Source organism: Erythrolamprus reginae, chromosome 2 (assembly GCF_031021105.1).
Source record: "Erythrolamprus reginae isolate rEryReg1 chromosome 2, rEryReg1.hap1, whole genome shotgun sequence".
Taxonomy (NCBI): Eukaryota; Metazoa; Chordata; class Lepidosauria; order Squamata; family Dipsadidae; genus Erythrolamprus; species Erythrolamprus reginae.
Window position 1 is genome coordinate 4,575,247 of NC_091951.1, and position 26,713 is coordinate 4,601,959.

A 26,713-nucleotide genomic window follows, 5' to 3' on the forward strand; every position below is an offset into this window, starting at 1 on the left:
TCAGGATAGCTCATCCTCCACTTATGCTCCGATGCAAGACTTTCTTCCGCAACAAGAGAAAACTTGTAATGTTATTTCCCGTAAAAGGATCCACTCAGGAGAGAAGCCATATAAATGCATGGAATGTGGAAAGACCTTTCCTCAAAGTGCTCATCTTATTTCCCATAAGATGATACACACAGGAGAGAAACCATATCAATGCATGGAGTGTGGAAAGGCCTTTGCTCAGAGCAGTGGACTCGGAAGACACAAAATAATACACACAGAAGAGAAACCGTATAAATGTATGGAGTGTGGAAAGACCTTCGCTCTGAGCAGTAGACTTACTATCCACAAAAAGATCCACACGGGGGAAAAACCATTTAAATGCATGGAGTGTGGAAAGACTTTTGCTGTGAGCAGTAGACTTACTATCCATAAAAAGATCCACACAGGAGAGAAACCATATAAATGCATGGAGTGTGGAAAGACCTTTGCTCAAAGAGGTAATCTTATTTGCCATAAGATGATCCACACAGGAGAGAAACCATATAAATGCACGGAGTGTGGAAAGACCTTCGCTCAACGCAGTTATCTTGCTTCCCATAAGAAGATCCACACAGGAGAAAAGCCGTATAAATGCATGGAGTGTGGAAAGAACTTTGCTCTGAGCATTAGACTTGCTATCCACAAAAAGATCCACACAGTGGAGAAATCATATAAATGTTTAGAGTGTGGAAAGACCTTTGCTCTGAGCAGTAGACTTACTATCCATAATAATATCCACATGAGGAAAAAGCCATTTAAATGCATGGAGTGTGGAAAGACCTTTGCTCGAAAAGATAATTTTATGTCCCATAAGATGATCCACGCAGGGGAGAAATCATATAAATGCATTCAGTGTGGGAAAACATTTACTCATAACAGAGGGCTTACTCTCCACAAAAAGCTCCACACAGGGGAGAAACCATATAAGTGCATGGATTGTGGAAAAGCCTTTGCTTTGAGCAGTCGACTAAATATCCACAAAAAGATCCACACAGGAGAAAAGCCGTATAAATGCGCGGAGTGTGGAAAGACCTTTGCTCTGAGCAGGAGACTCACTGTCCACAAAAGGATCCACACAGGAGAAAAGCCGTATAAATGCACAGAGTGTGGAAAAACCTTTGCTCTGAACTGTAGACTCACTATCCACAAAAAGATCCACACAGGAGAGAAACCATTTAAATGCTTGGAGTGTGGAAAAACCTTTGCTCAAAGAGGTAATCTTATTTCCCACAAGACGACCCATATAGAGGAGAAGCCTTATAAATGTACAGAGTGTGGAAAGAAATTTGCTCAGCGCAGTTATCTTACTTCCCACAAAAAAATCCACACAGCGGACAAACCATATAAATGCACTGAGTGTGGAAAGACCTTTGCTCAACGCAGTTACCTTGTTTCTCATGAAAAAATTCATGCCGTGGAGAAGCCGTATAAATGCATAGAATGCGGCAAGAGCTTTGCTCGGAATCGTAGTCTTACTTCGCATAAAAGGATCCATGTTCCGGAGAAATTACAGAGTAATAGCACTTAGAGTGGTATTCAATTCAATTCAATTTATTAGATTTGTATGCCGCCCCTCTCCGAAGACTCCACAATGCTTTAGGCACTCTCTTAGAGATTTACAAAGTCAGCATATTGTCCCCAGCAAAATGGGTCCTCATTTTACTTTCCTCAAAAGATGAAATTTTGAGCTGGCCAGGATCAAACTCTTGACTGTGCACAATTAGCTTGTAGTACTGCATTCTACATAGAAACATAGAAGATTGACGGTAGAAAAAGACCTCATGGTCCATCTAGTCTGCCCTCTGATCCTCAAGGTTGAATCCAACAAAGGAGAAAAGTAAGATTTTACACCTGGGTGGGAAAAACAGATTACATGAAATCTGGCTCAAAACAGTAACTCTGAGAGGGACCTTGGGAGTACGAATGGATGGTCACTTAAATATGGATCAGTGGTGTGCGGCAGCAGCCGAAAAAGCCAATACAATCCTAATGAAAGTCATGTGAAGTATTAGTACCACTTCATAAAGTCTTATTAAGTCCACACCTGGAATACTGCATCCAATTTTGGCTGCCGTGTTACAAAAAAGATGTTGAGACTTTTTGAAAAAGTGCAAACAACAGGTATGCTGGTAAAAGGCCTGATGACTAAAACAAAAACGGTTGAGGGATTTGAGTTTGGCTAGTCGTCGATATTTCAGAGGCTGCCCCAAATGGGTGTCTGTGTGTCATTTTCTCTCCCCCCCCACCAAAGCACCAGAAGGCAAGATAAGCAGTGGATGGAAAGAAATCAAAGAGAAGCAACCTGAAATGTCATTGCAGTGAAACATAGAAACATAGAAGACTGACGGCAGAAAAAGACCTCCTGGTCCATCTAGTCTGCCCTTATACTATTTCCTGTATTTTATCTTAGGATGGATATATGTTTATCCCAGGCATGTTTAAATTCGGTTACTATGGATTTACCAACCACGTCTGCTGGAAGTTTGTTCCAAGGATCTACTACTCTTTCAGTAAAATAATATTTTCTCATGCTGCTTTTGATCTTTCCCCCAACTAACTTCAGATTGTGTCCCCTTGTTCTTGTGTTCACTTTCCTATTAAAAACACTTCCCTCCTGGACCTTATTTAACCCTTTGACATATTTAAATGTTTCGATCATGTCCCCCCTTTCCCTTCTGTCCTCCAGACTATACAGATTGAGTTCATTAAGTCTTTCCTGATACGTTTTATGCTTAAGACCTTCCACCATTCTTGTAGCCCGTCTTTGGACCCGTTCAATTTTGTCAATATCTTTTTTGTAGGTTTTGTCAATATCTTTTTGTAGGTGAGGTCTCCAGAACTGAACACAGTATTCCAAAGGACAATTAACTACTGGAACAGCTTGTTTTTAGACAATTTGGGTGCTTCATCACTGGACATTTTTAAGAAGAGACTGGACAGTCACTTGTCTGAAATGATAAAAGATCTCCTGCTTGAGCTGGGCTAGAAGAGCTCCAAAATTCCCTTTCAGATATATTCTGATTTTGATTCTGAATCCTCAATCCTTCTGCTTTTTCACTAACTGGAGGTTTTACGGCAAACATGAGCATCATTTGGACTGAAAGTGATGTATGGCTGCCAATCTTTAAGTGGTGTAAATTCCCCAATCATGTCAAGAAACTCCTGATGAGTGTACCCACTAGACTAGAGCAAGTGTAATTAGTCCTTAATCCCTTACTATTGTTTCAGTTTTTCTTACTTTGTTTAATATTGTTGCAATTTGCCTTTCCACCTTGCTTCACATTATGTTCGTCTTCACAGCTGCTTCGCCAAACTGTTTACTTTTTTTGCAGTTATCATTGTTTCAATGCCATGGTAATACAGTGGTACCTCGGTTCTCGACCACAATTCGTTCTGGAAGTGTGGTTGAGAACCGATTTGGTTGAGAACCAAAACAATTTAAAATAAATTCCCCTCCTAATTGTCTCTCCCTCTAGCTTGCCTGCTTCTGTCCCCGTCTCTCTCTCTCTCTCTCTGTAGCTTGCCGTCTTCCGTCTTCAGTTCTCTTGCTCGTCCGCTACTGTCCCTGGCTCTCTCTCTCTCTCTGTGTAGCTTGCCGGCTTCTGTCTTCAGCTCTCTCGAGTGTTTGAGTTCCAAATATTTGTTCAGATTTCAGGGCAAAAGTTTCTTGAATTTCCTGGTCGAGTACCGATTTGTTCGAACTGAGAAGCGTTAAAAAACCGAGGTACCACTGTAGTCTTGTTTTTAAAAAAAATGCTGCTTGAACTCATTTATTCAAATACAGAATAGTTCCAGCTTTGTGGAAATATCTTTGACTAGCTTCCTCCACACAGGGAGTGTTAAACCAAACTTTATTGTCAACTCTCAAAAGGACTCTAGCTGAAGCCATTGTCAAGCAGGTGCACAAATTAGTGATAAATCAACAGCTTCCCACACTATCTGTAGAAGGCCTGATGTTTATGAGAACTTGGGCGGGGTGATTTCATGAAGGATCAGATGCAGCCAGAAAGCATTATTTTGAGAAGTTCAAGGCCATTATTATACCATTATTCCTTTCTCCTTTCCTGCTAGAATTATTTTGGGACCAAAACATCTTGATTTATTATGCCATTATCGATAGAAAGTGGGATTGGCTGTGTGCAGACAGCCCTCCCCCCCTCAAAAAATAAGGAAGAGCCACGCTCAAAGGCCCATATAGCCGCATGTGGCTCCCAAGCTGTGGTTTGCTGATCCCTGGTCTACAGCAGTGTTTCCCAACCTTGGCAACTTGAAGATATTTGGACTTCAACTCCCAGAATTCCCCAGCCAGCGAAAGCTGGCTGGGGAATTCTGGGAGTTGAAGTCCAGATATCTTCAAGTTGCCACGGTTGGGAAACACTGGTCTACAGAATAAAAGGATTAGGAGTGACATTATAGCAATGAGAGAGTCCACTCTCTGAGTACTTTACAATCACAGCATGTTGTCCCCAGAAACCTGAGTCCTCATTTTACCCACCTCAGAAGGATGAAAGGATGAATAGTTGATGAGCTGGTGAGAATCAAACTCCTGGCTGTGGGCAATTAGCCTATAGTACTGCATTCTAATCACCGATCCACTATGTCTCTATAGATTTTTATCTGTATGCATATTGTGCCTTTCTGATCCAAATGGGATAATTTTAATCCAACAAAATGAAAATGTGGATAAAAATAAGGTTGGGCAGGAAAACCATATTACATGAAACCTGGATCAAAAATGGTAAGTGTCAAAGGGACCTTGTAGTCTAAATTGATGACCCCTATGTGTGGCAACAGCCAAAAAAAAGCTAATACAATCCTTGGTTGTATAAACGTAGGCACAGAATCAAAATCACATTCTGTGGTTTCTATTCCTAACCCCAAAACCTTTAACCTTAGACTATCTACAATTGACCTCTCCCCCTTTCTAAGAGGTCTGTAAGGGGCGTGCATAAGCGCATCACTGTGCCTACTGTCCCTGTCCTATTGTCTTCTTTTGCTATTTTTTATCATTACTTATCTAATGTTTTATTTGTACAAATTACCACCCTATAATTGCTTGACTAAATACAGTGGTACCTTAAGATACGAACCCCTCGTCTTACGAACAACTCGTGATACGAACCCGGGGTTCAGAAAAATTTTGCCTCTTCTTACGAACTTTTTTCGAGTTACGAACCTGCGTTCGGAGACTGCTGGGAAGCCCCGCGGCTGTTTTAAAAGGTAACAGCTGGGCGGCGGGGCTTCCCAGAAGCCTCCCGAACACCGAGGCAAAATTTTGCTGAACCCCAGGTTCGGTTCGGGAGGTTGCTGGGAAGCCCCCCAGGCAGACTGCGACCTTTTAAAACACCCGCGCCGCTTCGCAGCTGTCTCCCGGAGCCGAACAGCAAAGCCTGAAGCTGAACAGCAAAGCCGAACTTCCGCATTCGGCTCAAGGAGACACATGGGAAGCGGCGCGGGTGTTTTAAAAGGTCGCAGCTGGCCTGGGGGGCTTGCCAGCAACCCCCGAACCCGGGTGTGGGGGGGTGCTGGCAAGCCCCCCAGGCTGGCTGCGACCTTTTAAAACACCCACGCTCTTCCCTCACCCCCGCCCCCGCAAGGCATCGCAGCGACAAGCGGGTTTTTCCGACGCGGGTCTTATGCGCCCGAGCCGGGTTTCCCCCCACATCCGGGCCCACACACCTGTTCCAGCGGGCTATTTTCCGCCGGTAGTAATGCAGCGCCTCCTGCCCGTTGAGCAGCTTCTCGGCCGGTCTCTCGGGGGTGCTGTAGAGCGGGTGCGCGAATAGCCTCCTCAGCTTGGAGTGGGGGGGCCTGGCTGCTCAGGTTGGCGGGCGGCCGAGTCCGGAGCTTTGGACCGGCGGCGACGGCGGCTTCTTCGGCGGGGCAGGAGCAGCGGGGCTCAGCCGTCTCCGTGGCCGGACCGAGGCGCCGCCTCATTTGGGGCCAGAGGTGGAAGTAGAAATCGGCGCTGAGCAGCGCCCCGAGAAGCAGCAGAATGAGCAGCCGGTCGCGCCGGGTCCCCAGCATGGTCAGCGCCGGCGGCTGGGCGAGAAGCAGGCCGGGCGCGAAGGCAGCGGCGCACGGGCGATGCCGGGCCGTGGGTGGGAAAGGAAGGCGAGCCACGCGCCTGTTTGGCCGCGAGAGCCCGGGCGAGTCCCGGCAGGGCCTCTGCCCCGCTGCCGCCGCAGGAGCAGGTGGGGGAAGCCGAGGCAAGGGAAGCAGCAGGCAGCGCCCCGCTTGTGGCCGAGAGGCGACCGGCTGCATCTTTGCCCGGTGGCCTCTCCCGAGTAGGCAGACCGGGCCGCCTCTGGAAGGATGGCCGCGTTGGGCGTTTGTTTGCATCACGTGATTGACCGGGTGAAATAAAAGATCTAAAAATCCCTTGTCTCCCCAACCCGGATTTTTAGATCTTTTATTTCACCCGGTCAATCACGAGATGCAAACGAACGCCCAACGTGTCCGAAAGCCAGAGACTTTGGCTAGAGGTCTCTCCGACGAGCTCCGGTTCTCGTCGGAGAGACCGCTTGCTAAAGTCTCTGGCTTTCGGACACGTTGGGCGTTTGTTTGCATCTCGTGATTGACCGGGTGAAATAAAAGATCTAAAAATCCCTTGTCTCCCCAACCTGTATTCAATCCGGGTTGGGGAGACAAGGGATTTTTAGATCTTTTATTTCACCCGGTCAATCACGAGATGCAAACGAACGCCCAACGTGTCCGAAAGCCAGAGACTTTGGCTAGAGGTCTCTCCGACGAGCTCCGGTTCTCGTCGGAGAGACCGCTTGCCAAAGTCTCTGGCTTTCGGACACGTTGGGCGTTTGTTTGCATCTCGTGATTGACCGGGTGAAATAAAAGATCTAAAAATCCCTTGTCTCCCCAACCTGTTTTCAATCCGGGTTGGGGAGACAAGGGATTTTTAGATCTTTTATTTCACCCGGTCAATCACGAGATGCAAACGAACGCCCAACGTGTCCGAAAGCCAGAGACTTTGGCTAGAGGTCTCTCCGACGAGCTCCGGTTCTCGTCGGAGAGACCGCTTGCCAAAGTCTCTGGCTTTCGGACACGTTGGGCGTTTGTTTGCATCTCGTGATTGACCGGGTGAAATAAAAGATCTAAAAATCCCTTGTCTCCCCAACCTGTATTCAATCCGGGTTGGGGAGACAAGGGATTTTTAGATCTTTTATTTCACCCGGTCAATCACGAGATGCAAACGAACGCCCAACGTGTCCGAAAGCCAGAGACTTTGGCTAGAGGTCTCTCCGACGAGCTCCGGTTCTCGTCGGAGAGACCGCTTGCCAAAGTCTCTGGCTTTCGGACACGTTGGGCGTTTGTTTGCATCTCGTGATTGACCGGGTGAAATAAAAGATCTAAAAATCCCTTGTCTCCCCAACCTGTATTCAATCCGGGTTGGGGAGACAAGGGATTTTTAGATCTTTTATTTCACCCGGTCAATCACGAGATGCAAACGAACGCTCAACGTGTCCGAAAGCCAGAGACTTTGGCTAGAGGTCTCTCCGACGAGAACCGGAGCTCGTCGGAGAGACCTCTAGCCAAAGTCTCTGGCTTTCGGACACGTTGGGCGTTCGTTTGCATCTCGTGATTGACCGGGTGAAATAAAAGATCTAAAAATCCCTTGTCTCCCCAACCCGGATTGAATACAGGTTGGGGAGACAAGGGATTTTTAGATCTTTTATTTCACCCGGTCAATCACGAGATGCAAACAAACGCCCAACGTGTCCGAAAGCCAGAGACTTTGGCAAGCGGTCTCTCCGACGAGAACCGGAGCTCGTCGGAGAGACCTCTAGCCAAAGTCTCTGGCTTTCGGACACGTTGGGCGTTCGTTTGCATCTCGTGATTGACCGGGTGAAATAAAAGATCTAAAAATCCGGGTTGGGGAGACAAGGGGTTTTTAGATCTTTTATTTCACCCGGTCAATCACGTGATGCAAACAAACGCCCAACGCGTCCATCCTTCCAGAGGCGGCACGGTCTGCCTACTCGGGAGAGGCCACCGGGCAAAGATGCAGCCGGTCGCCTCTCGGCCACAAGCGGGGCGCTGCCTGCTGCTTCCCTTGCCTCGGCTTCCCCCACCTGCTCCTGCGGCGGCAGCGGGGCAGAGGCCCTGCCGGGACTCGCCCGGGCTCTCGCGGCCAAACAGGCGCGTGGCTCGCCTTCCTTTCCCACCCACGGCCCGGCATCGCCCGTGCGCCGCTGCCTTCGCGCCCGGCCTGCTTCTCGCCCAGCCGCCGGCGCTGACCATGCTGGGGACCCGGCGCGACCGGCTGCTCATTCTGCTGCTTCTCGGGGCGCTGCTCAGCGCCGATTTCTACTTCCACCTCTGGCCCCAAATGAGGCGGCGCCTCGGTCCGGCCACGGAGACGGCTGAGCCCCGCTGCTCCTGCCCCGCCGAAGAAGCCGCCGTCGCCGCCGGTCCAAAGCTCCGGACTCGGCCACCCGCCAACCTGAGCAGCCAGGCCCCCCCACTCCAAGCTGAGGAGGCTATTCGCGCACCCGCTCTACAGCACCCCCGAGAGGCCGGCCGAGAAGCTGCTCAACGGGCAGGAGGCGCTGCGTTACTACCGGCGGAAAATAGCCCGCTGGAAGAGGTGCGTGGGCCCGGACGTGGGGGGAAACGCGGCTCGGGCGCATAAGACCCGCGTTGGAAAAACCTGCTTGTCGCTGCGATGCCTTGCGGGGGCGGGGGAGAGGGAAGAGCGTGGGTGTTTTAAAAGGTCGCAGCCGGCCTGGGGGGCTTGCCAGCACCCCCCCCGCACCCCGAACCCGGGTGCGGGGGGTGCTGGCAAGCCCCCCAGGCCGGCTGCGACCTTTTAAAACAGCCGGAAAGCCGTTTTTTTGGGGGGGTTTTTTTGGTTGCACGGATTAATTGACTTTACATTGTTTCCTATGGGAAACAATGTTTCGTCTTACGAACCTTTCGTCTTACGAACCTCCTCCTTGCACCAATTAAGTTCGTATCATGAGGTATTACTGTAAATGAATGAATGAATGAATGTTGCCCATCTCTGGATTCATACAATCTTATCAGTATCTTTTTTAAAGTGAGGTCTCCAGTATTGGACACAGTATTCCAAATGGAGTCTTGCAGGTTAGGACCTCTTTTTTCCTGATGGTGATACATCTGGTGATGCATCCTAGAATTTTGTTTGTGTTCACACCTGCCTGGCCACAGCTTACTTCTTTTGCAGTTAATTTTTTTTTCAACGCCATGGTACCGTTTCACAAAATAAGGGGTGTACATAAGTGTACTGGTGTGCCTAACGTCCCCTGTCCAATTGTCTTTCCTTATCTCATATATCATATACATTCTCTCCCTCTCATATGTTTCTCTTCTTTTTTACTTACTATATATATATTACTCAATGTCTATTCTCTTCCATATGTATTGTATATTGGACAAAGAATTCTTAAAAAAATCCTTTCCCACATAGTGGCCTCCCTGCCGGTGTCCCATCGTCCTCCCTTTCAGGCTGGAGGTCTCAACAACAGTATGACACAAGATGGGTGTCCCAGTGAGCCTCTTTGTCCTTCTCTTCTGACCGCCCCACCATTTCTGACAGGATTTGGCTCCTTTGAGACGTCCTCCTTCCAATCTTTAGAGGTGCTGTTTTTGAGGGAAGCGAGTTCAAATCTTCCAGACAGACTTTTCTCCATCTTCACAGACTGTTCCTTGTCAGGAACGAGCGGAAAATGGAGAAATCGCTGTATCTGAAGACCCCGAAGCTTTTCTTGGGCAGGAAGGCATTGAGAAAGGCTTTCCCTCTTACTCCCAATCCTACCATCTCCGCCCTCTTCCTTCCCCTCAGACGCGTTCCTCTTTCCCGCCCTTTCTAGAATCCTAGCACTTGGTGGCAAATCCACTAGGAGGCGTGCTTGACCAAAACAAAGGAACTCCCGGCTCTTCCCATTGGTCCGTTCAGGGCTAAGCTCACAACTGACTTTTTAGAGAGGGCGGCGAAGGAAGTGACGTCACAAGCGAATGTCGTTATCGTTTGCAGCGCAGGTGCGCGCGCCTCAACCGTTGGGACTCCGCAGAGGAAGAGGGACTGCGGGAGAGTCTGACGGTGAGAGTTCCTGGCGTGGGCCCTGGTGAGGAGGGGTTCTTCCGTGGCAAAGGGGGCGGAGGAGGGAGAGAAATGCGAAAAGTTCAGGGCTAAGCTCACAACTGACTTTTTAGAGAGGGCGGCGAAGGAAGTGACGTCACAAGCGAATGTCGTTATCGTTTGCAGCGCAGGTGCGCGCGCCTCAACCGTTGGGACTCCGCGGAGAAAGAGTGACTGCGGGAGAGTCTGACGGCGAGAGTTCCTGGCGTGGGCCCTGGTGAGGAGGGGTTCTTCCGTGGCAAAGGGGGGCGGAGGAGGGAGAGAAAAGCGAGGCGGCCTCTCCAGCTGCCTTCTTCCCGGTCCTGCTGTGGGCGAGTGGGGGGGAGGGGGCGAGCCTCGGCCTTGCGCCGGGATGAGCCGTTTGGTGCTCCAAGCAGGTTGCGTGAAGTGGCTAAATCCCACTTCCTAATTCTTGGTGTTTATTTTTCTTCCCATCTCAGACACAGAAACTGGAAGTAACTTGAAATCTTTGGAAGCCAGATTTTTCTCTTGGGGGGGGGGGACCGGAACAACTTATTTATTTATTTTATTTTATTGTATTGTATTTGTCAAACAAGTATAGTATTATAGTACATATTAACATAACATAATAGAAAGGATAATAAGACAGTAGGACAGGGACTTCCTGACAGGCACATAAGTGCACTTATGCACGCCCCTCTTAGAAAAGGGGAGAGGTCAATTGTAGATAATGTAAGGTTGAAGATTTTGGGATTGGGGGAAGCACCAATAGAGTCAGGTAATGAGTTCCAGGCGGTGACCACTCTATTGCTGAAATCGTATTTTCTGCAGTCAAGTTTGGAGCTATTTACATTCAGTTTGTATCTATTACATGTTCTTGTGTTGTTGTTGTTAAAGGTGAAGTGGTCACTGACTTATAAAGACTAGGACGAAGAAGGAATGGAGATACGTGCTGTTGTAAAGGAGGAAACCGGAAAAGGTCCTTCAGGCGTTCATCCTGGGATGGATGGGAAGCTCTGGACAAGGACTGGGCAGAAGATCCTAGAAGAGGAAACCATCCCCCCTTCAGAAGTTCAGTCCTGGAAGTTCATCCAATACCAGGAATCTGAGGGTCCCCGAGGACTTTACAGCCGACTCCATGACTTTTGTAGGCAATGGCTGAGACCTGAAAAGCACACCAAAGCCCAGATACTGGACATGGTGGTTCTGGAGCAGCTCCTGGCTCTACTGCCTACAGAGATGCGGGGCTGGGTGCAGGAGTGTGGAGCAGAGACCGGCTCCCAGGCGGTGGCCTTGGCTGAAGGCTTCCTCTTGAGCCAGGCGGAGGACCAGAAGGAGCAAGTAGAGTTGCAGGTGAGACACTTTAGGAAGCTCAAAAGGGACTAGACAATGTGTTTAAATACTTCATCCCTCCTTCTCAAACTTCTCTGATGTTCATAATATGGCGATGTCCCATCAATTCTTGTAGGACACGATTCCATAGTTTTCTCATTCAACCTCACTAATGGTTTTGGGGGGATTTGAAGTTGTGTTCCGAATGTAGGAATCCACTTTATTTCATGTGATGTACCGTATTTTTCGCTCCATAAGACGCAGTTTTTTTCCTCCCAAAGTAGGATGAAAAATCAGCCCCGTCTTATGGAGCAAAGATGCAGGCAGGGAGGGGGGGGAGGCGCTGGAGCAGAGGAGGCGCAGGGACGGGGACAGGGGGGGGGGAAATCGTCTGAACGCGGTTCCGAGTTGGGGGTTTGGGGGGGGTGCTGGAAAGCCCCCCAGGCCGGCTGCGATCTTTTAAAACAGCCGCGCCGCTTCCCAGCTGACTCCTGAAGCCAAAAGCCAAAGGCGAACTTCCCCGCTTCAGGAGTCAGCTGAGAAGCGGTGCGGCTGTTTTAAAAGATCGCAGCCGGCCCGGGGGGCTTTCCAGCACCCCCCGAACCCCCAACCCGGGTTCAAGGGGGTGCTGGGAAGCCCCCCAGGCCGGCTGCGATCTTTTAAAACAGCCGCGCCGCTTCTCAGCTGACTCCTGAAGCGCGGAAGTTCGCCTTTGGCTTTTGGCTTCAGGAGTCAGCTGGGAAGCGGCGCGGCTGTTTTAAAAGATCGCAGCCGGCCTGGGGGTCTTCCCAGCACCCCCCCGAACCCGCTTCCCAGCTGTTAAGTTATTCTGTTATTGTAATAAATATTTTAGCCCACTTTTTGGCTCAAAATATTTTTTTTTCTATTTTCCTCCTCTAAAATCTAGGTGCGTCTTATCAGCAGGTGCGTCTTATAGAGCGAAAAATACGGTACATTAATTCTGCTTCTTTTTTCCTTCCTCCTATTGGAAGTGCTGCACTGTGGAGATCGGAAATCCTGAGGGAAAGAAGAATCCATCAAATCTCCCTCAGGAGACATTTTTCAGGACAATCCCTTGGGAAGACCCAAGTCAGGACCCCTCAGAAGGTAATTGAAGATCCTCCAAATACCCATCTGTCTTACTTTTACTCTCTCTTCTCTAGATACCTCCTCCTAGTTTGTTAATTATGCATTTTGAACTTATTTATTCCTTACAGAGGAAAAAAGAATGAAGTTGTCTGGTTCCTATGATGGAGATCAAGCAAAAGTTGAACCTCCAAATCAAGTAAGAAAGGGAAAATTTATTAGATTTGTATTCTTGCTTCAGGAAGTGAAGCAGGTGTGCAGAGCGCTTCTTCTATTTTCCCCCTTGTTTGGATTGGATTATTTTTGTGTTTTTCCACAAAACGGACAGCAGAATAGCGGGTTCATGTTGCTGTCAGCCAGCATAGCTTCTTCTGGTTATCTTGTTCTGCTAGATATTCTTCCAACTTTGAATTTACAACAAGATTTTTTTTTTAAGTCCTTCAAGAATTAGGAGTTAATGTATCGCAATGGCAGGAACTGCTAGACCCCCATTCTTTTTGTAATTTGTCGACCACAGAAGAGTTGGAAGAGACCTTATAGGTCATCTAGTCCAACCCCTCCCATCCAAAAAGATCCTATACCATTTCTAACAGTCTCTTCTTGAAAGCTTCCAGGAATAGGGGAAAGTTTGGTAGGGAAGGTTTGCCTATTTGCCGATGACTCTAAAGTGTGCAATAGGGTTGTTATTCCTGGAGGGGTCTGTAATATGGTAAATGATTTAGCTTTACTAGATAAATGGTCAAAGCAATGGAAACTGCAGTTTAATGTTTCCAAATGTAAAATAATGCACTTGGGGAAAAGGAATCCTCAATCTGAGTATTGTATTGGCAGTTCTGTGTTAGCAAAAACTTCAGAAGAGAAGGATTTAGGGGTAGTGATTTCTGACAGTCTCAAAATGGGTGAGCAGTGTGGTCGGGCGGTAGGAAAAGCAAGTAGGATGCTTGGCTGCATAGCTAGAGGTATAACAAGTAGGAAGAGGGAGATTGTGATCCCGCTGTATAGAGTGCTGGTGAGACCACATTTGGAGTACTGTGTTCAGTTCTGGAGACCTCACCTACAAAAAGATATTGACAAAATTGAACGGGTCCAAAGATGGGCTACAAGAATGGTGGAAGGTCTTAAGCATAAAACGTATCAGGAAAGACTTAATTAACTCAATCTGTATAGTCTGGAGGACAGAAGGAAAAGGGGGGACATGATCGAAACATTTAAATATGTTAAAGGGTTAAATAAGGTTCAGGAGGGAAGTGATTTTAATAGGAAAGTGAACACAAGACCAAGGGGACACAATCTGAAGTTAGTTGGGGTAAAGATCAAAAGCAACGTGAGATAATATTATTTCACTGAAAGAGTAGTAGATCCTTGGAACAAACTTCCAGCAGACGTGGTAGATAAATCCACAGTAACTGAATTTAAACATGCCTGGGATAAACATATCCATCCTAAGATAAAATACAGGAAATAGTATAAGGGCAGACTAGATGGACCATGAGGTCTTTTTCTGCCGTCAGACTTCTATGTTTCTATAGAGCTCCCACAACTTCTGAAGGCAATTTCTGTTCCCTTGGTTGATTGTTCTGTCAGAAAATCTCTTCTTATTTCCATCTTGTTCAGTTTGCATTCATTATTCTTTACCTGGCTTTCAGGCACATTGGGAAATAGCTTGACTCCCTCCTGTCTGTGCCAGCCCCTCAAATATTGGAAGACTGCTAGCAGGTTTTCCCTGGGTTTTTTCTCACCAGAGTAGCCATGCCCAGGTTCTGTAACTGTGCATTGTATGTTTTAGCCTCCAGTCTCCTAATCATCTTGTTTGCTCGTCTCTTTCTATAGTCTCAACATTTTTATAGTGTGATGACTAAAACTGGATCCAGTATTCTAGGTGTGGTCTTACTAAGATTTTATAAAATGGTGTTAGTGCCTCACTTGTTGATTGTACCCCCCTTAATGCAGATTAATTGGCTTTTTGGCTGCTGTTGCACACTGTTGACTCATATTTAATTGGTTGTCCACTAAGACTACAAGATCCTTCTCACAGTTACTGCTAATAAGCTTGGTTTCATCCAGTCTATATATGTACTTTTGGTTTTTCTTAAACTAGGTCTAAGACTTTACTTTTCTCTACATTGAATTTCATTCTGTTGGATAGGACCCACAGTTCATGTCTGTCAATCTAGCTCTTGAGCCTAGATCTTGATTCCGGTGCTTAAGAGGGGAAAGGTAATTCCTCCCCACCCCATTCCAAGCCTTGTTAGAACAGGCTTGCAAACCTAGAGACCTGCAGGAGAAAGAAAAAGAGCATGAGCCTTGTTTGGGTGCCAGAAGGGAGAGCAGGAACGTGAGGAAAAAGAGGAAGAAGAGATAGCAAGAGGAAGTATTGAGAAAACCATTAAAAACTCCCAAGAAGCCTAGCAAATTGCTTTTCATAGAAACAGAAGTCTGACGGCAGAAAAAGACCTCATGGTCCATCTAGTCTGCCCTTATACTATTCCCTGTATTTTTATCTTAGGATGGATATATGTTTATCCCAGGCATGTTTAAATTCAGTTACTGTGGATTTACCAACCACGTCTGCTGGAAGTTTGTTCCAAGGATCTACTACTCTTTCAGTAAAATAATATTTTCTCACGTTGCTTTTGATCTTTCCCCCAACTAACTTCAGATTGTGTCCCCTTGTTCTTGTGTTCACTTTCCTATTAAAAACACTTCCCTCCTGGACCTTATTTAACCCTTTAATATATTTAAATGTTTCGATCATGTCCCCCCTTTTCCTTCTGTCCTCCAGACTATACAGATTGAGTTCATTAAGTCTTTCCTGATACGTTTTATGCTTAAGACCTTCCACCATTCTTGTAGCCCGTCTTTGGACCCGTTCAATTTTGTCAATATCCTTTTGTAGGTGAGGTCTCCAGAACTGAACACAGTATTATTCCAAATGTGGTCTCACCAGCGCTCTATATAAGGGGATCACAATCTCCCTCTTCCTGCTTGTTATACCTCTAGCTATGCAGCCAAGCATCCTACTTGCTTTCCCTACCGCCTGATTGCACTGTTCACCCATTTTCAGACTGTCAGAAATCACTACCCCTAAATCCTTCTCTTCTGAAATTTTTGCTAACATAGAACTGCCAATACTGTACAATACTCCGATTGAGGATTACAATACTCCGATTCTGGTTGCTCTTCTCTATACTTTCTAGAATCTCAAGATCTTTTTTACATCTGGCAACAAAACTGGATGCAATATCCCAAGTGTGGTCTTATCAAGGCATTATAGAGTGGTATTAACACTTCATGTGTCAATCTCTCTTTTAATGTAGCCTATGATTGGGGGGGTTTTCTGGCAACCATAGCATACGGCTGACTCATGTTTAAGTGATTGTTCACTAGGCTCCAACATCCCTGTTGCACCTACTACTACAGTAGAACCTCGACATATGAGCTGCTCTATATACGAGCATTTCGAGATGCGAGCTAGGAGGGGAGAGATATTTCTGTTCTACTTACGAGCCCACATTCGGGATACGAGCGCTCACCGCCTGTCCCTGTCAGCGGCCCAGCCCCAGCCACCTTCACCCGCCCGGACAACTGCCAGAGGGGCTCCTCCGGAGGGGCGCATGGGGAAGGGCTTGAGTCGGCGCCTTCTCCTTTCCCCGAGGGAGCGGCGCACCTCTTATCTGCCCGGCCTGAGAGGCACGAAACCGGTGCTCATGCCAGGCGGCCCGCCTGGAACGCCAGCAATGCCACCGAGCCGATTGCCGAGCGGGGGCGGGGCACGGAAGGAGGCGGCGGCGGCGCACCGGCCCCCTCAGGCCGCTGCGTCCGGGATGGGGCTCCTCCGGAGGGACGCACGGGGAAACCCCATCTTCGGCTCCTCGCTGCTGCCGCGCTGCGGAGCAGATCAGCTGTTGGGCGGCCGAAGGAACCTTCCCTGGGTCTTCCCCGCCGCCCACACGCAAACTCCACCATCTGCGCATGTGCGGCCATGAAAAAAAGGGGCGTGCATGCGCAGATGGTGTTTTACTTCCGCACCGCTATATCGCGACGAATCGAGTTTCGCGAGGGGTCTTGGAACGGAACCCTCGCGATACTCGGGGGATCACTGTACTACTGTATTGAGTCAGATATCACCTATTCTTTGCCCATGCGTTTGGTTTTTCCCCCCTAAATGTAGCACGTTACATTTCTCGATGTTGTTTTTAATTTTGTTAATTGAGGCCCAGTCTGTCAATCCTCCTAGATCTCAAGCTAGATAATAGTGTTGGTTTTCCTGTCCATTTGGTCTTGTCTGCAAATCTGTTGAGTTTCCCTCCTATCCTTTGTCTAAATCATTGATGAAGGTGAAGAGACCTTGCAAATATTCTTTGTCTTTTTTCCGTCTTCAGGAGAGTCTTGTCTCCTTTGAGGAGGTGGTTGTGTCTTTCTCCGAGGAGGAATGGTCTCTGCTGGATCCTGCCCAGAAAGCGCTGCATTCGGAAGTCATGCTGGAAAACCATAGGAACGTGGTCTCTCTCGGTAAGAGTTTTCTAGTTCCCAATCAGAAAGTTCAAGAAGGCAGACTGTAGTTCATTTTTTAATTTAAAAAACAGTGATCATATATCATCTCATGGGAGGGAAAATGAAATTATCTTGCCTTCTCGTACACCAAGAAGGGGAAGAATCAGTGTCTCTTGGCTTATATGCTTTCTGTGCAATTTTTATCTATATTTTTCCATTTTTATTTGAACTTATCTGTGGAGGGTGAGAAGAAAGAATGCTTTTATGGGTCCTCTGGAGGTAATGAAAGAGTGATGTGTTCTGAAACCTCCCTAAATTGTGTGAGATCAGAACTTGCACGCTCAGGCCATGGAAGAGCATTCTCCTAGACCAATTCAAGAACAAAGGGGTAAAGAGAAAGATACACCCGATTGAATGTAGAATTCCAGAAAATAGCCAGAAGAGATAAGAATGCCTTCTTAAATGATCAGTGCAAAGAAATAGAAGAAAATGGTCAAAGCAATGGAAACTGCAGTTTAATGTTTCCAAATGTAAAATAATGCACTTGGGGAAAAGGAATCCTCAATCTGAGTATTGCATTGGCAGTTCTGTGTTAGCAAAAACTTCAGAAGAGAAGGATTTAAGGGTAGTGATTTCTGACAGTCTCAAAATGGGTGAGCAGTGCAGTCAGGCGGTAGGGAAAGCAAGTAGGATGCTTGGCTGCATAACTAGAGGTATAACAAGCAGGAAGAGGGAGATTGTGATCCCCTTATATAGAGCGCTGGTGAGACCACATTTGGAATACTGTGTCCAGTTCTGGAGACCTCATCTACAAAAAGATATTGACAAAATTGAACGAGTCCAAAGACAGGCTACAAGAATGGTGGAAGGTCTTAAGCATCAAACATATCAGGAAAGACTTCATGAACTCAATCTGTATAGTCTGGAGGACAGAAGGAAAAGGGGGGACATGATCAAAACATTTAAATATGTCAAAGGGTTAAATAAGGTCCAGGAGGGAAGTGTTTTTAATAGGAAAGTGAATACAAGAACAAGGGGACACAATCTGAAGTTAGTTGGGGGAAAGATCAAAAGCAACGTGAGAAAATATTATTTTACTGAAAGAGTAGTAGATCCTTGGAACAAACTTCCAGCAGACGTGGTTGATAAATACACAGTGACTGAATTTAAACATGCCTGGGATAAACATGTATCTATCCTAAGATAAAATACGGAAAATAGTATAAGGGCAGACTAGATGGACCAGGAGGTGTTTTTCTGCCGTCAGACTTCTATGTTTCTAAAACAATAAAATGGAGGACCAGAGATCTCTTCAAGAAAATTGGAGATATGAAGGGAACTGTTGATGTAAAGATGGACATGAGGACCCAGATTTTGGAGGCAATATGCTGGCTCTGTTAAAAAGTGCTATTGCCAGCGTTGTAAGCCACCCTAAGGAGAAGGGTGGCATAAAATCTATTAAATAAATAAATGATAAAGGACCATAATGGCAAGGACCTAAGAGAGGCAGAAGAGATTAAGAAGAGATGGCAAAATTACACAGAAGAACTATACAAAAATGAACTTAACATCCCTGATAACCACAATGGGATGGTCACTGCCCACACATCCTAAAATATGAAGTCAAATTTGTACCTAAGGAAATCTGAGTATATTGACACTTGAGGGCCACAACATATACGAAGGATGGCATGCCCACCTATGGAATAGAAAAGGCATAAAACACACACAATTTCAATCACATGCTCTAAGAGCAACAATATTATATGTATGGAGGAAAATGAGGAATAACCATTACATAGAGATTCCCAGGTGGCTTTCAACGATTGAAGCTTTGAGACATCCAAATACAACAGATATAACACAAAAGATAACTTGTGATGACCTATTAGATTCAAACCGATGCTTGAAGGTCAGACAAAAATTAGAAGAGGATTGGTTAACATATTTATCCAGTGCAGACCAGGTTAAATTCGGTATAGCTAAAAAATACAATTTAATAGATAAAATATTGATTCGTCCGGATACTAAATTCATAACAAAAATGTATAACTATCTCCTATATTACGATAATATTGAGGAAACAGTAAAAGAGAATGTTAGCCTGGATGAAAAATTTTAGTTACGCGATGCAACTGGAAGATTGGAAAAGAACATGGAAGGAAAATTGTAAATTGACCTTTATAGAAGAAAATCTATATAAGATGTTCTACCAGTGGCATTATGCTCCTTTATAGAAGAAAATCTATATAAGATGTTCTACCAGTGGCATTATGCTCCGGCGAGACTTGCCAAAATATATCCCAAATGTTGGAAGTGTAAAACGGATCATGGAACATATTATCACCTATGGTGGTCGTGCCCAGTAATCAGGAAATTTTGGAACATGATCAGGAATTGGATAAAGAAAATGATAGGATACGAATTAGAATTAAAGCCAGAAACTTACCTTTTGGGGATCATGAGAGGACAACATACAAAAATGAATTATTACTTTATAATACACATATTAACAGTCGCCAGATTAGCATTTGTGCAAAGACGGAAGGATGAAAACCCCCCTACAGAGACAGTAGTAATAAAGAAAATGTTGGGTTGTGCACAAATGAGCAGGCTTACTATACAATTGCAGAACGATCAAAGAAAAGAATTTTATACCATGTGGGAAAAATTGTATACAAGGCTTGAACATATGAATAATAATAATACATAGATATACAAATAACTAGCAATTAGTAACTAGAAGTTGTAAGAGGTTTTTTTGTAAATATTATTATTTAAAGATAAATACAAATGGGAAAAGATATTGATAAGATAGTTGGATAAACGGTGCGTTGAAATTGATATGTTGATGCTACAGAAATGTAAGTGAACAGTTATTTGAATTACAGTGATACCTTGTCTTACAAACCTAATTGGTTCCGGGACGAGGTTCTTAAGGTGAAACGTTTGTAAGATGAAACAATGTTTCCCATAGGAATCAATGGAAAAGCAATTAATGCGTGCAAGCCCAAAATTCACCCCTTTTGCCAGCTGAAGCGCCTGTTTTTGTGCTGCTGGGATTTCCCTGAGGCTCCCCTCCATGGGAAACCCCACCTCCAGACTTCTGTGTTTTTGCAATGCTGCAGAGGAATCCCAGCAGGGGAATCCCAGCACCGCAAAAACGAGCGCTTTGTTGGCAACGGAAGTCCGGAGGTGGGGTTTCCCAGTGAAGGGAGCATCAGTGAAATTGCAGCATTGCAAAAACACTGAAGTCCTCGAAACCCCACCTCCGGACCTCTGTGTTTTTGCGATGCTGCAATTTTACTGATGCTCCCCTCTCTGGGAAACCCCATCTCCGGACCTCCGTTGCCAGAGAAGCGCCCGTTTTTGCACTGCTGGGATTCCCCTGCTGGGATTCCCCTGCAGCATCACAAAAACATGGAAGTCCGGAGTGAGGTTTCCCATGGAGGGGAGCCTTAGGAGAATCCCAACAGTGCAAAAAAGGGTGCTTCGCTGGCAATAGAAGTCCGGAGGGGGGGGTCATCACAGCGGTGGCGGTGGGTTTGTAAGGTGAAAATAGTTTGTAAGAAGAGGCAAAAAAATCTTAAACCCCGGGTTTGTATCTTGAAAAGTTTGTATGATGAGGCGTTTGTAAGACGAGGTATCACTGTATTTCTTAATGTCTTTCATGTGTTCGTATTGTTTTAAAAATCTAATAAAAAATATTAAATTGAAAAAAGGAAATTAGAGCAACAACAAAGCTAGTGGAGGTGATAGTATTCTAACTGAGCTATTCAAAAGCTTAAAAGATGACGCAATAAAAGTGCTATGCTCAATTTGCCCACAAATTTGGAAAACTCAACAGTGGCCACAGGATTGGAAAAAGTCAGTTTACATTTCACTTTCCAAAAAAAAGGCAATGCCAAAGAATGCTCAAACTATCACACCATTGCACTCGTTTCACATGCTAGTTATGTTCAAAAATCCTACAAGCTAGGCTCCAGCAGTATGGGGTCCTTCGGGATTGGGCGACATAGAAGTCGAATAAAATAAATATATAAATACATAAAATAAATGTGGATTGAGAACTACCAGAAGTAGAGGCAGGATTTCAAAGAGGCAGAGGAGAACTACAGATCAAATTGCTAACATACACTGGATCACGGAGAAAGGTAGGGCGTTCCATACAAATATTTACTTCTGCTTCATTGACTGTGCTAGAACCTTTGGTTGTGTGATTGTGTGGTCCACAATCAACTGTGGCAAGTTCTTAAAGAAATAGGAGTATCAGACCATCATACTTTTCTCTTGAGAAATCTATATGCGAGTCAAGAAGCAACAATGAGAACTGCACACAGAGCTACTGATGGGTTCAAAATTGTGAAAGGAGTCTTGCAAGGCTGTACACTGTCACCCTGCCTATTTAACACACCTGCAGAGCACATCATGAGAAAGGTGAGGCTAGATGAATCAAAAGTTGGAATTAAGATTGCTGGGAGAAATGTCAACAACTATAAGATGCTCCAGACTATAAGACAGACCTAGCTTTTGGGGAGGAAAACAAGAAAAAAAAATCTATTTCTGCCTCTCAGCAATTTGCCTCCTTACAACAAACAGCCTGGTCACCTTCAGCACAGCCTGATTTGGCAAGAGCAGGTGATTTGTGTTTGGATCGGCCTCCTGGAATACATCTGGTCAGCTGTTCCAGGCTGTGGGGATTGCTACTCATTGCTGCCACCACTATTGCCACCGCGCACCTTATTTTCATCCAGTCCCAGGTGGCAGGGATCACCGTTTGACTACTGTAATGCTCTCTACATGGGGCTACCTTTGAAAAGTGTTCGGAAAATTCAGATCGTGCAGAATGCAGCTGCGAGAACAATCATGGGCTTCCCTAGGTATGCCCATGTTACACCAACACTCCGCAGTCTGCATTGGTCAACAACCTCAGATACCACTCTCAGAAAGTGAAGAAGAACTAAAGAGCCTACTGAAGCGGGTGAAGAAGGAGAGTGCAAAAGTTGGACTCAAGATTTAGAAAACTAAGATCATGGCATCTGACCCTCTCAATTCCTGGCAGATAGAAACATAGAAGACTGACGGCAGAAAAAGACCTCAGATAGATGGAGAAGAAATGGAGGTAGTGATAGATTTTATTTTCCTGGGCTCCAAGTTCACCGCAGATAGGGGCTACACCCAAGAAATTAAAAGACGCTTGCTCTTGGGGAGGAAAGCTATGACAAATCTAGATAACATACTAAACATCAGAGATATTACCCTGCCAACAAAACTGCATATAATCAAGGCTATGGCTTCCCCAGTTGCAATGTATGGCTGTGAAAAGTTGGACCATAAGAAAGGCTGAGCACTAAAGAATTGAGGCCTTTGAACTATGGTGTTGGAGAAGACTCCTGCAAGTCCCTTGGACTGCAAGGCAATCAAACCAGTCAGCCCTAGGGGAAATCAACCCTGACTGCTCTTTAGAAGACCATATACTGAAAATGAAACTCAAATACTGTGGCTACTTAATGAGAAGGAAGGACTCAATGGAGAAGATTTTAATGCTGGGAAAAATTGCGGGCAAAAGGCAGAGTTGGCAGAGAATGAGGTGGCTGGATGGAGTCACTGAAGCAGTGGGGGTGAGCTTAAACCAGCGGTGCTCAACCTGTGGGTCACGACCCCTTTGGGGGTTGAATGACCATTTCACAGGGGTTGCCTAAGACCATCGAGGAATGAGGCGAAACATAATAAATGCTGCTAAAGCATCAAAAGAGGAAGAAATTGCCAAATCTTTTATAGAAGGGGGATAAAACCTTCTTCAGATATATTAGTGATAGGAAGAAGGAAAAACTGCAGCATCATAAAGCTTAGTACTGGGGATAATACATACATTGATAGGAATAAGGAGGTCACTGATCATTTGAATAATAATTAATATATTATTATTATTATTATTATTATTATTATTATTATTATTATTTATTACATTTGTATGCCGTCCCTCTCCGAAGACTCGTGGTGGCTCACAACAACAATAACAATTCAATATAATACAAATCTAATAAAAAGAACAAGTTAAAACCCATTATTACTAAAAACAATCAATGCTATACAATCACACCACACTCAAATGCTACAAGTCAGAAGGGGGCGGGGATTAGTCCCCCCATGCCCGGCGACATAAATGGGTCTCCAACATCTTGTGAAAGGAAGGAGGGTGGAGGCAGTTCAAATCTCTGGGGCGAGTTGATTCCAGAGGGCCAGGGCCTTCCCTTGGTCCCCCCAGACATTGTTTAGTTGACAGGACCCTAAGGAGACCAACTCTGTGGGACCTAATCGGCCGCTGGGATTGTAATATAATATAGTCTTTCCTGGGAGAGACGCAAGCATCTTCCTTCCCTTAAGCCTAACTGCTGGGATTTCCAGGCAAAGAAGCCTCATCCCGGGCAAATGTGAGCCTGGAAACAATGGGATGGCACCGGGCTGCCTCCTGCCTATACCGGCCGATTTTTGTCCCACACAATCGCTAGGAAAGGGCAGGGGAAAAGGAGACAAGAGGCTGCGTAGAGCCTGCACATTGGCCACGACCACGACCCCACAGCAAGCAAGGCCAGGCGCCGCTTGCTGGCCACCAGCAGGGGGGAAAGGTCCAGCTCAGTGAGGTTGCAGCAAAGCCTGGAGTTTCTTCAGCTGGGGGCGGAAGCCCTTGGTTGCTGCAGCAGAGGAGGGGGGCCGCGGCGGCAGAACAGCCCAGGAGGCCCTTCTCCTCTGTTGCAGCGGACTCTCCAAGACCCTCCCCACAACGCTTGGTCCACGCAGATAAGAAGGGAACGCTTGCTCGGCTGAGGCAGAGGCGGTCAGGTCCGAGAGTGCTCGGAGTGAAGCTGCCTCAGTGGAGCCGGGCGAAAGGGCTGTGGCAGGGGCCGGGCAGGTGCCACCTCTCTCAGAGCGAAGCTGTCTCAGCCAGCCCTGATCCATCGTCCCCCACCCCAATCTTCCGCCTTTGGGATACCTTCACCTCAGGGCGAACTTCCGCGCCCCACCATGTGCCTCTGGGGGAGGGGGAGGCTGAACGCTCCGCTGCGAGCTTTAAAGAAAATGGAGAGAGAACAAGGCGAGAGCTCTGGTTTGGGCAGCGCCATCAGCTGAGCAACGGGAATGACCGCCGCTTTTCCCCCACAGGACACATACACACACACACACATACTCCTGCGGTGCTGACCAAACCAGAGCACTCAACCTCCCCCCTGCCGGGGCGCAGGGTGGGCTGGTATCGAAACGGGGAGCTCGCGTGCGTGCATGACATTCAGAGGAGAAAAACTTCCATGCACTTTCCTTGCCCCTCCCCTCCTCCAACTCCGGCGCCCTGCTCCGCTGTGCAGGATTGGAAAAGACTGGGCGGGGGGTTGTTTTTGGATGCACAGCTTAGAGGGAACACTGTTCGTGAGTAGAGGCAAAAAAATCTTGAACACCCAGTTCGTATCTCGTAGAGGCGTTCGTAAGCAGAGATACCACTGTAATTGTATTATTTTATGATTGGGGGTCAGGATAACATGGGAACTGTATTAAAGGGTCGCAGCATTAGGAAGATTGAGAACCAGTGGCTTAAATGCACTCCAGAGGATGGTAGAGGACAGGGAGCCTGGAGGAACATTGTCCATGGGATTGCAATGGGTCGGACATGACTTTGCAACTAATAACAACTCTTCAATATGTTCATCAACAATTTGGACCAAAGAATAGTTATAGGACTAGGTGGTTCCGCCCCAGACGCCTGATGGATCCAGAAGGTTTTCAGAGGGTGCTTGGAGTTTTACCGGATTCACTCATACACAGCTTGGCAGATCTCTTGCTGTGGCCTGGAACAGGGCTGCGACGGAGGCTCTTGACTGAATTGCGCTGTTGCGACCTCTCTGTGGCACTAGACCCCGAAGAGCTCCTTGGTTTACTGAGGAGCTCTGGGAGTTGAAGCGCCAGAAGAGACATCTAGAGAAGCGATGGAGGAAGAGTAAATCCAAATCTGATCGGACACTTGTAAGAGCTCATATTAAGACTTACAAAGTGGCGCTCAAGGTGGCAAGATGCGCGTACCATGCCGCCTTGATTGTATCAGCGGACTCCTGCCTGGCCACCCTATTTAGGGTGACCCGCTCCCTTCTTAATCCGGGGGGGGGGGGCTGGGGAGCCCTTGCAGAAAAGTGCCGAGGACTTTAACTCCTTTTTCGCTGATAAAGTTGCTCAGATCCAGACAGACCTCGACTCCGATTGGATAGCAGTGTCGACTGACAACGAGTTACTCAAGGTGACTGGGGCCCGTCCTTGTCCATCTGTCTGGGAGGAGTTTGACCTGGTGACACCTGATGAAGTGGACAAGGCCATTGGAGCTGTGAGTTCCGCCATCTGTTTACTGGATCCATGTCCCTCCTGGCTGGTTTCGGCCAGCAGAGAGGTGACATGGAGCTGGGTCCAGGAGATTGTCAATGCTTCTTGGGGGAGAGGCTTTCCCGGCTCCCTACAAGGAGGCACTTGTGTGCCCCCTCCTCAAGAAGCCTTCCCTGGACCCAGCCGTACTCAATAACTATCGTCCAGTCTCCAATCTTCCCTTTATGGGGAAGATTGTGGAGAAGGTGGTGTCACTCCAGCTCCAGCGGTCCTTGGAAGAAGCCGATTATGCCCATGTTATAACAACATTCCACAGTCTGCATTGGTTGCCGAACGGTTTCAGGTCACAATTCAAAGTGTTGGTTATGACCTATAAAGCCCTATATGGCATTGGACCAGAATACCTCCGGGACCGCCTTCTGCCGCACGAATCCCAGAGGCCGATTAGGTCCCACAGAGTTGGCCTTCTCCGGGTCCTGTCGACTAAACAATGTTGGTTGGCGGGGCCCAGGGGAAGAGCCTTGTCTGTGGCGGCCCTGGCCCTCTGGAATCAACTCCCTCCAGAGATTCGAATAACCCCCACCCTCCTCCCCTTCCGTAAAATGCTGAAGACTCATCTCTGTCGCCAGGCGTGGGGATAATTACCCCCCCCCTTGTTATGATTTTGACCTCTATTGTATGATGGATTGGGTTGAATGTGTATGAATGTGTAGTTGGGGATTTTATTATAATATTGGTTATGGTATAAATGTTTTATATTGGTTTTAAATTTTTATTATTGGATTTGTAATGCATTGTATTATTATTATATTGTGAGCTGCCCCGAGTCTTCGGAGAGGGGCAGCATACAAATCTAATAAATTATTATTATTATTATTATTATTATTATTATTACTGTTATTTTGAGGAGACAGTACATTTACACTGTTATACAAACTATATACTCACTGCTTTACATTTTAGCCAAGTGTTACTTTTTCAGTGTTGTCACATGATACACTTAAATATTTACAAAATGTGAGTGGGTGTACTCACTTGTGACATACTGTAAACCAGGGGTAGATTGCTATTACAGGCCGCTACCAATGCGCATCTTACTGGAGACTGGCAGCTTTGACACGTCGCTTGGCAGAGAAACACCTTGTATGGTAAAGAAAAACTTTCTGCAAATACTAGCAAATACAGTGATCCCTCGATCATCGCGAGGGTTCCGTTCCAGGACCCCACGCGATGATCGATTTTTAGCGAAATAGCGGTGCGGAAGTAAAAACACCATCTGCGCATGCGCAGATGGTGTTTTTACTTCCACTGCCGCCCGCCCTTCGCCCGCCC

At 46.5% G+C, this 26,713-nt stretch overlaps 1 protein-coding gene and 1 pseudogene across 1 annotated transcript in view; both read left to right on the forward strand.

Moving 5' to 3' along the window:
• Positions 1–2,556, forward strand: part of LOC139162985 (zinc finger protein 208-like) — a 31,488-nt pseudogene extending 28,932 nt beyond the window's left edge.
• Positions 2,557–9,895: 7,339 nt separating this feature from the next.
• The window catches only part of LOC139162981 (zinc finger protein 208-like), a 72,701-nt gene continuing 55,883 nt past the window's right edge, over positions 9,896–26,713 (forward strand). Inside the window, exons 1-6 of the mRNA XM_070743890.1 lie at positions 9,896–10,105; positions 10,219–10,361; positions 11,003–11,458; positions 12,430–12,544; positions 12,655–12,722; positions 16,906–17,035. Coding sequence (XP_070599991.1) covers positions 11,045–11,458; positions 12,430–12,544; positions 12,655–12,722; positions 16,906–17,035 — 727 coding nt within the window. The 5' untranslated portion in view covers positions 9,896–10,105; positions 10,219–10,361; positions 11,003–11,044. The remainder of the gene's footprint in view (positions 10,106–10,218; positions 10,362–11,002; positions 11,459–12,429; positions 12,545–12,654; positions 12,723–16,905; positions 17,036–26,713) is intronic.